The sequence below is a fragment of the Gossypium hirsutum genome, chromosome D07 (assembly GCF_007990345.1).
Source record: "Gossypium hirsutum isolate 1008001.06 chromosome D07, Gossypium_hirsutum_v2.1, whole genome shotgun sequence".
NCBI classification, from domain to species: domain Eukaryota; kingdom Viridiplantae; phylum Streptophyta; class Magnoliopsida; order Malvales; family Malvaceae; genus Gossypium; species Gossypium hirsutum.
In genome coordinates, this window is record NC_053443.1 from 13069441 (window position 1) to 13088213 (window position 18773).

General features: G+C 32.2%; 2 protein-coding genes across 2 annotated transcripts; one reads left to right on the plus strand and one right to left on the minus strand.

Annotated features, from left to right (window-relative positions):
• The first annotated feature begins 4382 nt into the window (after positions 1–4382).
• Positions 4383–5825, plus strand: LOC107954082 (60S ribosomal protein L23A). The gene is made up of 4 exons (XM_016889559.2): positions 4383–4522; positions 4634–4677; positions 4797–5154; positions 5561–5825. The coding sequence occupies exons 2-4, from the start codon at positions 4665–4667 to the stop codon at positions 5643–5645; spliced, it is 456 nt and encodes a 151-aa protein (XP_016745048.1). The 5' UTR covers positions 4383–4522; positions 4634–4664; the 3' UTR covers positions 5646–5825.
• A 5459-nt stretch (positions 5826–11284) lies between these two features.
• Positions 11285–12647, minus strand: LOC107954080 (uncharacterized). The gene is made up of 2 exons (XM_016889558.2): positions 12464–12647; positions 11285–12298 (listed from the first exon to the last, which is right to left on the minus strand). The coding sequence occupies exons 1-2, from the start codon at positions 12497–12499 to the stop codon at positions 11471–11473; spliced, it is 864 nt and encodes a 287-aa protein (XP_016745047.1). The 5' UTR covers positions 12500–12647; the 3' UTR covers positions 11285–11470.
• Between the last annotated feature and the right edge of the window lie 6126 nt (positions 12648–18773).

Consider the following 18773-nt stretch of genomic DNA (forward strand, 5'->3'; position numbering starts at 1 on the left):
ATTAAATTTGTGCTTCTATTGTGATGAAAAATATGTGAGGGGGCATAAATGTAATACACCCCAACTATTCCTCTTAGATGATGACTACCCTAGTGATGATGACAAACAATCACTACCACCCCTTGAGCCTATAACTGATTCTTTAAATTCCACAGATACCTCTCCTATTGAACCCTCAGCCTTAAATTCCACCGTCACCGACTCGACAACAACCACAATGATTTCTTATAATGCTATGTCTGGTTGCCTTTCACCGGCAACTTTGCGATTCATGGGTTCGATACAAAGGTCATTCGGTCCAGGTACTTTTGGATGGGAGAAACACGCATAAATTTATTTAGAGTTGCGTTGCTCAGTTTCTTGGCCTTGATATCGATCCGTCTGTGTCTTTTCCAGTATTAGTTGGCAGTGGGGAGATTATTCACAGTGAAGGGAAAGTGAAAAATATGTACTTACAGATTCAAGGTACTGATATAGCTGCTGATTTTTATGTCTTGCCTCTTCATGGATCAGATGTAGTATTGGGAGTGGCATGGCTCACAACTCTTGGCCTTGTCATAGCTGATTATGCTTCATCAACCTTTCAATTTAGTATTGAGTCGTTGAAGGTTACTTAGCAAGGAATGCATGGTTCTGATCCTAAACAGTTTTAACTAAACTCATTGTGGCATACCCATGAAGTGGGAGCTGTTGCAGTCTTGTATAGTCTACAGATATCGTTCGATCCATCTCACACCAAGCCTAATACAACTACAGCTTTTACCCCATTACTTAACTAGTTTTAAGATGTCTTTACTCGAATATCAGGCTTACCTCCCACACGCCCTACAGATCACTCCATACACTTTAAACCTGATTCTGCTCTGATCAATGTCTGCCTCTACCGATATCCTCATTTCCAAAAATAGAAAATTGAGAGGCAAGTATCGACAATGTTGAAAGAAAGGATCATTAGGCTGAGTACGAACCCCTTTTCTTCACCAGTATTACTAGTTAAGAAGAAAAACAGCACTTGGAGATTTTGTGTCGATTTTCAGTCCTTGAATTTCGTGACAATCCGTGATTGATTTCCAATTCTGATGACGGATGAGTTATTCGATGAACTATTTGGTGCTACATTCTTTTCAAAGTTAGACTTGCTTGCTGGGTTCCATCAAATTTTAGTTAAACCCGAAGACATTCTGAAGATGGCTTTTCGCACTTATGAGGGCCATTACGAATTCCTCGTAATGCCTTTCGGCCTTACAAATGTAACCTTTACCTTCCAGGCCACTATGAACGATATCTTTAAACCCTTCATCCGTCAATTTGTCCTTATTTTTTTATGACATTTTGGTTTATAATACGTCACAGGATGATCACTTGCACCATTTACAGATTGTATTTGAAACTTTGTGAGCTCATCAATTGATTACAAAAGAGAGCAAGTGTATTTTTCGGTAGTCTCATATTGAGTACTTGGGACATCTCGTCACCAGCAACGGACTTCAGGTCGATCCCTTTAAGATCATGACAATTCGTGAATGGTCGATTTCAGAAAATGTTAAAGGTATTCGAGGATTTTTAGGCCTGGCCGATTACTATAGACGATTTATTAAAGGGTTCGCAAAGATCACAGCACCACTCTCCGACCTTCTAAAAGTTAACAATTTCAATTGGACCCCTAAGGCACAATCTGCATTCATTTAGTTGAAATAAGACTTGAGTAGTGGACCTCTCTTGGCCCTTCCAGATTTTTTAGCCTCATTTACATTTGAAACTGATGCATCCGGGACGGGAATCGGTGTCGTATTTGGTTCAAAGAGGAAAACCTATTGCCCTCTATAGCAAAAAATTATCCACCCGAATGCAGGGTGCCCAGGCATACCATCGCGAGATGTTTGCCATTACCCAAACAGTGGGCAAATGGAGACAATACTTGTTGGGGAGACGGTTTTCCATCATCACAGACCAAAAAGCTTTGAAAAATCTCATGACACAGACAATACAAACACCAGAACAGCAGTGCTGGCTATATAAATTGGTTGGGTTCGATTTCGAAGTGTTGTACATGCCCGAAAAGTTAAACACAGTGGCTGATGCCTTATCTCGATGCCCGACATGTTGTTTTCTTTCCTTATCAGCTCAGGATTTTGCTCGACTTGAAGAGTTTCGACAACTAAATGGCTCTCACCCTGATCTATGCTGCTTGTAATTCTGAATTTCATGATTATATGGTGCATAATGGGTTATTATTCTTTAGAAACATATTGGTAGTGCCCACGAATGCTGCTTTGCGTAAAGCATTACTGGAGGAACTCCACTATTCAGTCATCGGTGGACATGCTGGAATATCACGAACTCTCCATCGATTGGCAACAAACTTTTATTGACCATCCGTACGCAGAGATGTACAACAATTTGTCCGTTTGTATATTATTTTTCAAACAATGAAGGTATCACAATTGACCCCCACTGGTTTACTTCAGCCCTTACCCTTACTAACACAAGTTTTCGAGGAACTGAGCATGGATTTCATCACAGGTCTCCCTCTATCATTTGGTAAGACGGTGATATTTATCGTTGTGGATCGATTATGCAAATATGCTCACATCTTTCCATTGCCTAGTAACTTTAATAGTATGAAGTTAGTTGAGTTATTTTTGAATTTGGGTGGTTAAATTACATGGAATTCTGACAAAAATAGTTAGTGATCAAGATCCCTTATTCTTGAGTACTTTTTGAGATGAGCTAAATAAATTACAGGGCACTGCACGAGCATTGAGCTCCGCTTATCATCTGAAGGCAGATAGGCAAACAGAGGTTGTCAACAAAGTTCTGGAAATGTACTTAAGGTGCTTTGTTGCCGACACTCCCAACTCTTGGCTTAAATTTTTACCGTGTTGGTATAATACTTTACATCATAGCTCGGCTGGTATGTCCCCATTTAAAGTTCTTTATAGCCATGAACCACCAACACTGATTTGATATATTCCCGGCACTGCTAAGCTTTCAGCTCTTGACCACGATTTGTCCAACCGTGACATTATACTCCAGCAGCTTAAGAACAATTTACTTAGGGCTCAAAATCGATAAAAAAACTAAGCTGATAAACATCATTGAGACATCTCTTATGCAGTTGGTGATGGGCTTTTCGTTAAACTTCAGCCCTATCGACAGCTTTCCCTTTGTCTGCACAGAAACCAGAAGCTGGGCCAACATTACTTTGGTCCTTTTAAAGTCTTGAAACGCATTGGAACCATGGCTTATAATCAGTTCTGAAGAAATGTATCAGCAACCCCGAAAGCCAAACCATTCATTTGCCCCTCATTGAACCTAATACTTCGAACCTTGTGGACAAGGTTCGTCTTGCAGATGGGGGTGATGTAACGGGCCTTAACCCAGCCTTTATGCCAAGCACGAGCATCAATGAAGATTCTCGTGACAAACCGTTAGAAAGCAACAAACCCCAGCGTGAGATAAGACATGTGGTCTTGCATGGGTACGTGGTGGGCTAACCACAATTTAGGTACAATTCTGGTAAATAGCATTGGGTATTGTTGTATAAATAAGCAAGGGTACTACCAGGTGAAAGCATGAAATCATTTAGCAATAGCTACTGCCTCCTTTCTCTCAGCTGGTACAAGATGTTCTAAGCTTTCTATTCTCTTCTTTAATCCCTCATTTCTGTGATAGCCTTGTAATTTGCCTCATTTGTACTCATTGGTTCAAAAAATAGTAAAAGCTTTCCCTTTGAGACTATAATTGCTTGTACCCTATTTTAGTTGTTACATGTGGATTCCCATGCCTACATGCATGCTTATATACAAAAATGTAACGTAAATTAATCCAAAGTAAGCTTTTAGGATTGTTATCGTATCATAACCTTTGTTTTATTTAGATTATTCAAAGATAAAGAGGATGTTGAGTAATCCTTAAATTGGGTAAACCTTATCTTTTATGATATATTTTTGGTTAATTATGTCATAGGTCTATGTACTCTTCACAAATTTAAAATTTAATCCATATTATTTTATTTCGAGGAATTTAGCCCCTCTACTTTTTAGATTTCAAAATTCAGATCTGATTGTTAACACTATTAAAATTATTGGTGTTACATTTTGAAATTAAAAAAAAACTCATTTGTTGGCATTATAACTAAAAAAATGGCATTTTAATGAACTTGAATCTGATAAAATAGATTTAATAATATTAACAGTTAGACTTGAATTTAGAAATCTAAAAAAATAAAGTGGCTAAAGTTTTAAAAATAAAAGTAAAATGACTAAATTCTAATTTTACGATGACTACAAGGATATATGGCCTATTTTAACTTTTATTTTTTTAAGCAAACGGCTTGAACTGGATAAAACGAACCCAGGCCTTTATCTGTGTAATATTGTTTTTGGATACAGTGGGCTTGCCCCGTGACTTTGAGCCCACTGGAAACTAGAGTGAATTTGAAAATCCTATCTATATAAACCCTAATTTCTTCTTCGCCTGTTACTAGCAAACCCTAACGGCTCCGCTTCTTCATCGACAGGTCTCTCTTGCTGCCCTATTTTCTCTTATGTTTTTCATTTCCCTATTTTCTGTTTCGAAGTGATTTCGGCTTTTTTATGTATAAGATTTGATTTTCTTTGTTCTGGTTTAGGGTTTACAAGGGTTTGAGGCAGCCGCAACCAATGGCCCCCAAAGGTATTTTGGATTTGAATTTTATTGGTTCTGAACATTATACTCTGCTTCTACATAAATTTTCTTCGTAATCCTTGTTTATAGCATTTTTTAATTTATATTGATTGTCGTAAATTATGTAGTTGAGAAGAAATCAGATCCAAAGGCACAGGCCTTGAAAGCAGCGAAAGCAGTGAAATCTGGAGCCACATTTAAGAAGAAGGCCAAGAAGATCCGAACCAAGGTTACATTCCACAGGCCAAGGACCTTGAAGAAGGATAGGACCCCAAAGTACCCTCGCATTAGTGCTCCACCAAGGAACAAGCTTGATCATTATCAGATTCTCAAGTTTCCCCTCACGACTGAGTCTGCAATGAAGAAGATTGAAGACAACAACACTTTGGTTTTCATTGTTGACATTCGTGCTGATAAGAAGAAGATTAAAGATGCTGTCAAGAAGATGTATGATATTCAGGCCAAGAAAGTTAACACCTTGATCAGGTAATCTTTTATAATAGTATACCCACTACAACTTATTTCATATAGCCCAAGAATGATCAGCGGTTTGATATAATTGCTACTACTAAAGTTCGTAGACCAGTAAGATCTTTGATATTCATTGGATATTTGGTTCGGTGTATGCTAAATGTGAAGAACTGCAAAAGAATAACACATTGGTTGTGTATGTTTTCGAAATCTAATTATCAACTTTGAGATCATTTCTCTGTTGATTTGCTTTAGAGCAACGGTTTTCTTTGTTTTCTGCAGTATTACATACATTTGCTTGCTTGTGTTCTGCAATTAGGCTTCTTGACGACTCATTTGTTTCATCTCTTCGTATTCATCTTATGTTTACAGCTTTAGTGTTTTAGATATTAATCTTGTGGTTATGTTTCTCTTAATCCAGGCCTGATGGAACAAAGAAAGCATACGTTAGGTTGACACCCGAATACGATGCCTTGGACGTTGCAAACAAAATTGGTATTATCTAAGCTAGTTAGTAGCTACCTTGTTGAGCATTTATTTTCCTTTTCTTTGCAAAGAGAAATTATTTCGAGACATTGAGCAGGCATTTTTATTTTTATTAGCACTTAAAAGTTTGTAATATTGCATTGTTGTTGCCAATTAGCCATCTCTGGTTCAACTTAAGACAGAAGGTGATTTTTGATTTACATGCTTTGGGGCATTTGTTTAAAAATGGTTCACTGCTTGAATGTTAGCTATTTATACAAAATCTTCCCATTTCCTTTTCGATATGCTTGCCAAATTTTTTTTATTATTGTATTATTTTTTTGAATTCAAATTAACTAATATTTAAAAAATAGAGTTCATTTTTTATTAATAAATTTTAATAAAATTTTTTATTATTTCATATTAATAAAATTTTAATGTTAAATTAAACAAATTTGAAATTATGGTAATTTTATGAACATCAAAATTTTTTTGGTGTTTTTTATGTTGGTTTTACGTTCTCTGGGATTCAGGGATTCATCTCAAGCTTGCTAGAGTTGATTTTTAGGCAAGGAATAGTATACTCGGAAGATCTTGATTGCATATGGTTAGATTTTCCATGTGGGTGTGTAGTTTTGGGGTTTCAGTTTAAAAGTCTGCTTTACAATTTGCTTGATTACTTTTGATATAGCTTTGTTGGAGTTATATGCTCCTCTTCATTGTGGTTTTGTGTGATAAATGAAGCTTTTGAGTGGATTTATGGTCATGTGATTTTTACCTTGTGCTTTTAAAGGAGTTTTTCACATAAAAAGAATCCATCCCATTTGATTTGTTACTTGTGGTTATTATTGATCTTTGAGGTCTTCAAGCGTCCTGGCGAGATTTTCCTAAAAAATATTGCAGCATTAAATTGACAGTAGAGTGATTCTATGACAGATTTGTGTTGAAATGATGAAGAAATCAAGTGAGTTACGATAGAAAGAAAGGAAAGGAACAGCTGAGAAAATATAACTCTAATACTCAGAAGAGAGGATCTCATTATTTATACAACCTTATTATTGTTAGATTCAATAAAGATGAATTGATGTAACACAATTCTCAAACTCACATTTGCTAATTACAAATATAACACTGCAACACTGATTTATTGACGAATTGACCGATCACAGTCGCACACTAACTTCACATAACCTTACCCTTACTTTTGCTTACGTTTTGATACCAGTAAGATGATACAAACAATAGCAGCTGAAACAATTACCAAGGGATTCGCCAGGAAGATGACACACATTATAGTAACTGAGAAACTTACCCATGGATTTTGCTGCGATGGTTGTGACGGTGGAACTGCAGCTGAAGGTGGCATGCTATGCTATATATAAATTATAACCAAGATATAGGAGAAATTGTGAAAAATAAAAGCATGCGATGAATTTATTATTGGAGCTAATCCTTGATACAGATTGAAAAAAAAAAAATGAAAACCATACAGAGTCGGAGATCATAGGAAGGTCAGCCTCGCTGGTTCGCGGAAACAGGGAACGGTTAAACCTAAGGAGGATAAAGTAATGACAGCCTTGCAAGGCATTGGCGATAATATTTAAGATTCTATTGAAATCACTTTGAATGATGATATAAATTAGGAAAACGAGCAAAAAATAAATATTTCTTTTTCACTGTTCACAAAAAACGTTAAGACATTATTTAACATATTAAAATGAACTTAAGAAAATGATTTTTTTTTTTAAAAAAATTCTCCTTTGCTCTTTAGAAAAATATTTAGATGTCACTTTTTCAAATTAAATTTTAATTTTTTTTGGTGACGGTGTCAATTTTCGAGCTGGTTGTGTCCATTTCACACTATTACAATTTTTGTTTGGTCAACTTTATTTTCTCTGAAAATAATACTGGTTTCAATTTTAGCTTTTAGTTTCTAGTCATGTTTTCACAGATTTACGGGAAACTATTCTTATAGAGTTTTATCATGCTAAAGTACAATGATAGGGATCATAAAATTAGAATCCGAGATGATGATGAAATGAGAATAGGTCATTTGAGATTTGACTTTTTGTGCATTACTATGTGGTGTGTTTTTTGAGGCTTTTGGCAGTAGTTTTGAATATCATCATTAGGTTGGTCTGATGATGGTAAGACTAAGCTGCAATTTTCAGCGATTTGATCAAAGTAATGCATCTTTGGTTTGTTTCTGAATGCTTTGAGTATTGCGGTTACTGTAAATTTGTCTTTTTCATCTTTTGGAAATATTATGCAAATATGATATTAGTGTATCAATTTATACTATCTTATTTATTATTTGTACTATATATTACACTTTTGTATCCTTATTATTTATGATTCTTATTAATAATATTTTAATTTAAAAAAATACACGATATTAACTTGAAATAGAATGAGGTGTTTTTAAGTAAGTATGATGTTGAACCAACCCATTATAGCTTAAAAAAACTCAACATTTTCTTTTAACCCAATCCATTTCATATTATTGGAATTTTTTAAATTATAATGAATTTGATAAATACATTACATCATTTTTTAAATTAATATTGTATCATTTTATTATAAAATTCGAGCTCATAAAATTAGTGCTTACAACTACTCACTTTAAAACTACAATTTATAAATTAGTATTTAAACTATACTCTTTTTTTTTATTTTCGCATTAAATTTTTTTTATCATAATATTTAAACTAGTTTTCTTTCCTTAAATTGATGCCTCCATTAATCAAACCACCCACAAATTAGTACCTAAACCATTTTCCCCAAGTTGGTATTAAACTTTATTTTTGGTCACAAGTACCTCAACCATTATTCCTACTTATTTTACACCAAAATGTTATATCCATTGAAAAAAATAATCAATCATAGACCGCCACATCATGTAAACATTTAAAAATATTTTATTGGTGTTTTCTTTTTTATTTCTCTCTCTCTCTCTCTCTCTCTCTCTCTCTCTCTCTCTCTCTCTCTCTCTCTCTCTCTCTCTCTTTTTCTATTTTTCCCTTTTTTTCTTGGTTCTTCTTTTATAATATCTAGCAATGTAAAAAAAATGCTCAAAATTTACCCTCCCAAAGACTAGACGCTGGCGATTAATTCTGTTTTCGAATTTCTCCGCCTGCTTGCTCGACTTAACGGGATTGCTTGACTTAACAGGATTGAAAAAGTTCTTTCCTTCCTCAAAATCAATGTTTTTAGAATTAGACCGAATTGGCCAATTAGACTGGTTTGACTGGGAATCAACCAAGGTACTACTTCAGATATAGGGGTTGAACCGATTGACTTATGAATTGTTATAGGTTGGTTGAATTGGTTTTTTCTATTTTGAAAATATTTAGGTACCAAAATGGGAAAAAAAGCATAGTTTAAGTACCAATTTAAAGGTTAACTATTTTTAATAGACTTAACGGTTTGATTAACGAAACAATTAATGACAAAAAAGGAAATTTAAAGATGAAGATAGAAATATGTATAATTTAGATAGTAATATTCAATATTACTTTGTAGTGATTGAATTTTTATAAAAAAAAATTGCATTTAGTTTGCGTAGCAATTGTAATAAGGATTATAGTCAATTTACACGGAAATTAAAAGAAATATAATATAGTTATAACGGAAATTATAGTGGAGACTATTATACATCCATACCTCATACTTAATTTCTTTTAAAAATTTAAAATTATATTATTAATCAATGAAAATTAAATAATATATTTAATTAAACTTCCAAATACAATTTTTGAATAAAATAATATTAATATTTTATATAAAATTTAAACATTCTAACTAAAATTTATTATTTCTATTTTATTTAGGAATATAATTAATTATATTAAAATTTAACATAAGAGGATGTTATAGAGAACTAATTTAGTAAAGAGTGTACTTCATACTTTATCATTGATGTTGTTTTAGATACAAAGTTATTATAGAGGGTAAAAATAATACATAAAAAACAGATCCTTCAACAAACCAGATTGTTATAATGACATAATGTTAGAGAACTGAATGTATATATTTTTCTACTAGATTGATGATGCGTCATGAATTAACTAAAAATTTGACTAAGACAAGTGCACATATCAATTAATGGTATAGCAACAGTGAGTAAAGATATCGTTCCCACGAAGACTAAAAATACTAGTAATTACTGTCTTTCTATTATTTAGTTGAATAATTTTAGTGATTGATTAAAAACTAAAATTAACTAAATTAATTAACTAATGAACACAACAAAGAACATATTAGGAAAATAAACGACTAACAACCAAGAAGATAAATAATACCCAGGAAAGAATTCATCTAAATCTCATCTATCATTGTCATGCTAATATCTCTTTCGATAGCAAGAGCAACTAACTCTAGGTTGATTAATTGAAATTTATTTCTAATTAAAACCCCTATTATCGCATTAACTTGGGCTATAGATTCCCCTGTCAGATTTGACTCTAATCCGGTAAATTTATGTTGTCTTATTTCTAAGATTGCATGCAACTCCACTCAATTACACAATATCTACTCTTAAACAGTGTCTATTCCTCCTCTGATTTAAGCACATTAAATATGAATCAATAATCAAGAAATATCAAACCAAAAATTAAGCAACCATAATTGAAAATAAGATTTAAGTATTTATTGCGTAAAATAAAAACCAAATGACAAAATTCATCATAGGGTTTATCTCCCTAGGTATTTAGAAAATTAGTTTATGATTGAAAATAAAAACAACCAAGATACAATATAACCAAAATAAATAAAGAAATTCATTATAATCTCCTAAGAAATCAATTAGAAATCTTCAATCTTAAAGGAAATTTACTTCAGAATCGGCTTCAATGGTATTTTTTGAGTTGTTTTCTTGAATATTCTATAACTGCTCTCTTCCATTTTCTTTTGTCATATATACACGTCTTAGAATGCCTGAAAAATCTAAAAATCGTGTTTTTTCGCAGTTCAGAGTACAAATCTGCTCAATCGACATGGCCTACCACATGGTCGTGTAGTAGCTCATGTTGGTCACACGGTCGTGTGGCCAGGTCGTGTGGAATGGGTCAACCCGTGTGGCTCTCGTAACTTGCTCCGTTTTTCACTCATTTTGCTCTCAAGTGCTCTATTAAGCATTAAAACATAAATTCAAAGGAATAGGAATATAAAATTCACCATTAACATAAAATAATCACCAAAAAACGCATTAAAAATAAGATTAAAATATATTACTTTTAGCTCTTATAAATTGAGCATTACTTTTAGCAGTTATAAATTGAGCATTAACATATATCTACATCTATTTTTAAAAACCTCTCTATAACAGTCATCTCTATAAATATACCAATAGCAATACATAAAAACGATACCACATTCAGTCAACATCACTAAGTGTGCCTAACAATCAAAAACTTGGGGCCGCCATCCCAAGACAATGTCCATCATCAAATCACCAACCATTCCAGTCCAACCGCTTTCATTACTCATTTACCATCAGTTTCCTTTACCGTACTCACTTTTTCAAAATTTTCATTCATACCTCTTAATTTGTCCCAAAATAAGTAGTCCCAACGTACTTTCTATTGATATATTCACTGTCATAGTTCTTTGTATTTCAATTTTTGCATATTCAGCTTTAACTGCAAGGTTTTTTAAGGTTAAATTTCATCGAAGAGGATCATGAATAATAAATACGTATATAAGCTTTTGGTTCAAATAAAGTAATAAACCAGAAGTTAAAAGTGTTTAAAAAGCTGTACTACTCTAAAATCATCCAAATTAATCCTCTAAAAAGCGTATCCAATGTACACCATCACCCTCACATTGATTTTAACCTTTACAAAACTGAAGGAAACCTTCTTTCAACTCATTGAAGCCTTTGGCGCTTTCCTGCTAGGAATGAGATTTGAGAGTTAGCACCATTGCTCACCCCAGAGGCAGAAGCAGAAGCTGCAAAATCCAACATAGCGACTGAACATGACTGACCAGACCCACGAATCATTTGAGGGCACATTGGTGATGAGTTGTTCAATTGTTTTACAACAGTAGAACTGGGATTGGGATAGGCATCTGGTTTCTGGTTATCAAGTTTAGAATGACAAGCTCTGATGGAAACAGGTGGGATTTTGTAAGTTTGCAAAGGCGGTGGGGGATTTCGCCATCGAGGAAGGGGCCCAGCAACGAGAAGTGTTTGAAGAAGAGGGCTTGCTTTCATTACAGCTTGCAAAAGCTTCCCTTTTTCAGGCAAAGTTTTCCCCTTTCCAAGGTTATGAATCAAACTGTTGTCAACCATGTTATTATTAATGCTTGAAAAATCTGGTGAAGTGACTGCATCAAACAAGGAATCTACTGGGGAAGACCCATGTGAGGGGTGATGATTATACGTCTCAGATAAACTGTTTGATTCAGTTATGCTTGAGTTTGCTTTTGCTGCTGCAATCACAAGCAGATTTTCAGGCTGGGGTTGAGGGAGGATTGTAGAAGAAGAAGAAGAAGAAGAAGAAGCCATTAACTTGTTAACTAGCTTTTGGAACTGATCTCTTGCTTCATCTCTTTCTTGGCAAGCAAGTTTTACAAGATTCACCAAATGGTTCACTTCATCCCTGTATTTCCTTATTTGTTCATATGCTTCCATTTTCACCGACTCTAGCTCAATACTAGTGTATTGAAGCTTGAGTTTCAGTTCATCAAAATCCTGTTTAACCAGAAAAAAGAAAAAGAAAAAGGGTTAGTTTCAGACTTCATCAAAATTGCACTTGCCATGGTTTGGGTGGGAACATGTAGACCCAAAATAGACCTATATTTAAAAAAATCATAGAATACTGAACCAGAAATATTAACATAAAGCAAGTAAGACCACCTCTTGATAGTTCCACAAGGGAACCAAGTCTTCCATTTGCTGGGGAAAAAAATGAACCCAATGAATGCAAAGAAAAGAAAAAGGAGGAAAAGACCAGAAATACTGAGAAAGGGAGTTAAGAGAAGGCAGACATTTATAGAGCAATGGAATGCAAATAAAGACAAGAGAAAGAGATGGCTCTTCTTTTTTCTCCTTTTCTCACTCACGCAATGTTAAAACTTTCCTATTGGATAATACATAACTAAATCCCATTAAACCCTTTCCCACCTTTTCAGTACTCAGCTTCCTCTCCTTCCATTTCTTCCTCTTTATTACTATTACTATATGCTTCCTATTATTTTTAGGTCGATCTATCAAAACCTCAAATGTTATTTTAAATAGAAAATATTAGAACTTTTAAATAAGAATTAATAGGTCTACTTTTAAAATCGATTTCATGTGAAATCCAAATTGGATGAAATTCGAATTGTTTGCCACCCATAGCCTAGAAAAAGGTCTGTTTTTAGTTTCTTTGAACTATAGTAATTTGAGTCTACTGCTTTTAAATGCTTATTAAACAAGCTTTTGGTTGAGGAGGGAGGGATATTTAAATTAGACCTCGAGTGTAAGAAGTTTTGCCCACTGTTTTCTTAACTAAAATGATAAGCAGGCATTTAATGACTCCAATTAAACATAAAATCAATTAATTTGGTAAGAACCAATTAACCTTACTTTGGAGATTCGATCACTTAATTTTTTGGGTGCGACAAGTATGGCAGGGAGTAGTTGGAAGATCAAAAAGATGGTGGAGACAGGAGCTAGTGTATACGCGTGCAGTTTAAAGGTGTACATTTGAGGTTCTTCTGAATAGAGTACAAATTGCGGAGCAGAAATCTGAAGCAGTTTATTTCCTTAAAATGACCCCATAATTTTACAACAAAACAACACCTCCCAATCTTAACTTTTCCTAAATCATCCGTAACAGTCCCCATAATTATTAAATTAGTAATTCAATTTAGACTATTTGATGACAAAAGGATAACAAAACTTAATTGTCACACACACACAAAATAACAATGAATCCCTGAATCAGGTTTTACTGATCTGAACACATGCCCATTAACTTAAATTAGCACCTATTGAGGTTTAAGGACATGGGAAAATGCAATGCATTAAGGATACGTCGGACTAATGGTGGCCTAAACCTATATTAAATATACAATTAAGCTGAGCAAAGGTAGCAATAACGTGGAGAGAGAGAGGCAGAGACCTCTCTTTTAGTTTCATAATGGTAACGACTTTACCTGTCAATCCAATCACGTGATATTGTGGAAATTTAACAATGACTCGACTTCAAATTGGGACTGGTTTGAAATGTATACATCATAGATTATGTCACGGTGGCAATGGTGAAAGGAAATATAACAGTACAATTGATGAATTAAATTATATGGAGTTTAATTTGGAAACATTATTCCATACCATTTTGGTTACTAATTCTAATCATATTTGTACATGATTAGACATTAGAGGTTAAGCCAATTTTGTGCAATTGCACATGGTGAGGAGCACAAGTTACGGTAGTTGTTGCACTTGAGGAAATTTGGGCAGTTCAACTTAATTACTTTCATATTTGTACTTTATTTTTCTCTTTAAACATATTTTATTATATTAGGCGATTTAGTTAATTCCATTTTCTCTAGATAGAAGCTCGATTTTATTAGAATTGTTTATCCTTCTTTTCTTATTCATTAATATTTGCTCATTCTCTGTTCCATGAAAAATATAGGATTCATCTCTTACTGTTAGGTATTGAGGATGATGAACTATTAATTTTTAATTATCTATTTATTTTAAGAATTAGAATAAATTAATATAATTCGATTGAAAAATCAATGGAGGTATGCTATGAAATCATAATCATTTTTGACATCACATTTGAAACTGAAATTCTCGTAATATCAGTTTATTCTTGAATATTTCGAATTATTGTTATTTACATTCTATCAATTCTTCTATCTATATTTATATTTATGCTTGTATTTATTCTATTATTTTGCGACTTTATATATATATACACATATTTCTTATAGGATTGCATGTTACCTTGGTGACAACAAATTTTAATTCTATGTTACTTAGTCTTCCTTGGATTTGCACTACTTTTTTATCCATGAATTTATTTTGCTTTTCGCCGTGAAATTTAAAATTGGGAGATTTAATACCCATCATTTCAACTAATGGTTTTTAGTTAAAAATTTTAGGGTACATAATAAGAATAATCTCTCAACTATGCTTTTGATTTTATTTTGATCCTCCAATTATTAACTTTTCAATTTAGTCACTTAATTTTTTTAAAATTAAATATTTTAGTCACTTGCTCGTAATTAGCTGCTATTAGATGAGTGACGCAAAGCTAACATGAACTTTTTTTTTAGCCTAATAAAAAAATTAGCCCTCAATATTTACAATTTTTTTTATTTTAGTTTGAATTCTAAAAATTCAATAAATTTAGCCCTAAACATTTATAAAATTTGTCATTTTCATTATAATTCTACATATTTAAAAAAAAATCCTTAATGTACCTCTAGAACCCGCTGAACAATAAGAGTATTTAACATCATTCGTATTGTACTCATTTTAAACTAATGCCACCTTCGTGAATATGGTAAAAAAAACAAGCTGACTTAAATCTAACTATCTAAGCGTCATATTTAAATTAATATCACATTATTTAATTAAATTCCTCTAAAAACTAACATTTTAAAACTATCACAAAACAATTATTTTAGTTTTAATTTTAAAAATATACAAAGACCTAATCTTCGAGTAGAGAAAACAACTATGTGAAATCTTTCTTGAAATTAAAATTTAGGAAAAGTTTTTTTTTTTTTGGCCTTGTTTTTTCAACTCAGACATGTCTTCATATACTTCCAAACTTGGGTGGTCCAAGTATGTCGGCCAAGCGACCGAAGTCCTAGAAAGAAATTGAAAATATAAGCGAAATTGAAATATGGGAGATAACTTTGTTGATTCTCTATCCCATGGGGATGTCCAACTTCATCTCTCTCTAATATCCATCATTCTATTTCATGCTCTTTTCTTTTTAAATCATTTGATTTTTTTTGTTTTTTTAATACATATGTTTTGGTTTTTTTTATTTAAAAATTATTTATACTTTTTTAAAAATTTAAAAAATCTTTATAATCTTTATAAAAAATTGAATTTTTAATATCTTTTTTTAAACTTTTAGAATCAGAATTAAATTGACAAGTTTTATATATGTTGAAGGCTAAATTTATTGAAATTTTAGAACTACACCTAAAATGAAAAATTTTGTAAACGTTAAGGGTCAAAATTGTTAAATTTTTTAGATTTAGGATCAAATTGATAGGATGCATTAACATTGAAGGCTAAATTTGTTATAAGTCAATAAAATAAGTCCACAGCAGCTTTCCATCACTCATCTAACAACAACTATTAGGAGAGTGATTAATATATTTAATTTTAAAAAAGTTGAGTGACTATAAAAAAATTAATAGGTGAACTAAAGGCATAGTTGGGTGATTATTCTAGTAGTTTACCTAATATTTTATATATAAAAAACATGATAAAAAGACAAAAAATATCATTATAATAATATTTATTACTTTGTTAAAATGTAATTTTAAGTCATTTCGTAGTTGAGTTGATGCTCAGCTAACTTCACACGCCAACTCAATCAAAAGTAAATTTTATAATAGTATATATATATTATTTAGATGAATTTGATCAAGATAGTTATTTAATTGCTAAAAGGAAGTTCCATTTTATATTTAATTATAAAGGTCTATAAATATTAATTAAAAAATAAATTTAAGTAGAAAATTTTGTTTAAGGTGCTGGGATAAAACTACAAAATTTTGAGTGAGGGGTGCAAAAATAAAATTTTGTTAAAAATGCTTAAATAGCATTATTAATTATATTAGAGGGGCAAAAAACTATAATTTTATATTAAATCAAAGGCTAAAAATGTTTAAATTAGATATTTTAATTTTTGAGAGGTTAAACACAAATTTCCTATTTAGTTAATGAGGCTTTTACCCCTGCCTGTTTCTCAATTACACTAGCGTTAATAATATTTTTTTTCACTGAGTTTAGTGTTATTAATTGGTAAACTTATAAAAAAATAAATATAAATATAATATTAATGTATAAAAATTATTGAGTTTATTAAAAGAACTATCGATTCTATATAAAATCTGTTAACTTATTAAATATATTTTTATGTCTATTTTGCAGTAAATATTCGGAGTTTGTGGCTATGTTTCCTAAAAATGTATCTCCAAGATTTTAATATGTGTTCTTTCTTTGAAAATACACTGTATTTTAACATTGTATCTAATATTTATTGGTTTTAAATTATTATTTTTAACTCATTATGATAGAGCCAAATTTTAGTTTTTTTTTTTACGTTGGTTTTATTATTTATATTTAAGGCTCATGATTATTCTTATATGTGTTACCAATATTTATTGGTTAAAGTCTAGTTTAAATTATTGAAGAATCATAAACTTGAGTTTCTTTCTTTTCCAACGGCATCTATTTCTAAGCACCTTTTGGCTTTTGCATGGTAAGCCAGATGAGATGAAATTAGAAAAGGAAAAGAAATCGAGGGTGTATTTCCATATCAAAAGGTGGGGCTTGGGAATGGAAAGTACTAGCGAATGGCTTGGCACATGGCCGTTAGGTACGTGTCATGTGCAACGCTTCGGAAGTTATATGATAATGTATAATAAGGATACAAGATGTATCCATCGCCGACGCCGACCGAAGCTGCACGAACGTTGTACCGTTGTTTGCACGACATCTGGCATGAGGACCATGCCGCGAGGCACATGTCAATGGTGTGCTATTCTATAGAATCTATGCTATCTCCAAAAATAGTAACTTGCACGTGACTCAGCCATCATGTAACTACAAACTTTCTTAGTAGGATCGATTTATAGTGTATAGATATTAATTTTTTTCGGGATTTGTTATTGCATCAAATAGCTTGTTGATAAATAACTATAAATTTCGTATTAGAAAAGATAATTATGAACTTGGCAAAAATTTAATATAAATAAACTTCAGTGATAAGAATTTTAAAAATAAAAGAATAAAGAGTGTGTAAAAAATTACTTGAACAAAGTATGTTAATATTTAAGGTCGAATTCAGCTCGACTCAGAAATAGTCAAGCTGATGGATATCGAAAAATCTTGCAAAAAAAAAATGAGAAAAGAAAAAAGAAAGCTGAGGTGGAGAGCAGCATGAAAAACAAAGAAAGGTGATTGATGTGTGTTGGCATTATGGGGTTGTTTTCCTGATTCAAGGAATACAGTCTACAGACGGCATCACGTTGGTTCATATGAAACAAAAAATGGGTTTTGTTTGGGAGCTATTAAGAGGTCAACATGACGAATTTTGATGAGACATACATATATGGGTTCATTGGATTTCAAGCTTTTCTTCAACTCTTAAATGTGTCCACATTTCTGATTTCTATTACTAATCTTTCAGTTTAATTTTTGTGTCTCACTGAGTAACTTCAAATTTGATTTCTATTATTGAAAAGTATTTTCCTTGCTCATTATCACCTCACTGTTTATCAACGTGATTGAATTGTTAGCCACAAAATAGGGACAACAAAATAAATTTTTGAAGTCCAAATCTTATCCAGATGAGTACTACCCTAATTCAACAAAACTACCCATATATATAAAGTAACAACTATAGTTAGCTATGTATCAATTCACCAAACATCATTTCTGCAAATTATGCATCAATTTAATCAGGCAATACACCTGTTTTAAAGCCATTATTAGATTACTATAAATCTGTAAACTATATCATTAGCACAGTGACACCAAGCAAATGTTGTAAATCCACAGGTTAAGCTGAATATAAATGCAGTGTCATTGTAATGTTCGGGAAATATAAGCTAATTCATATTATTTTATCAAGCAGGCTCACATCCGCACGCAGCAAATCACTTTGCCATTCTAGGCTAAATTAGTCAAATATGTCAAAAAAAAATAATTGGTAAAATAGGTAAACTTTTTGAAATGTATGGAAATAGACTATTTTTTGGAGAAAGTGTGTGAAAGCGTGCCCAATTGGGTGCGTTTTCTGATAAATACAAAGATATATCAGTAAAAAAACTCGTTCAACTGAACGCGCTTCATACTAACTGTGCAGAAAGTGCACTTAATTAGACGAGCTTTCACACACTCTCTCGAAAAATGACCTATTTCCTTAAATGTTTTTTTAAAAAAAAAGTCTATTTGGCCAATTAACTTTTTTTTGGCA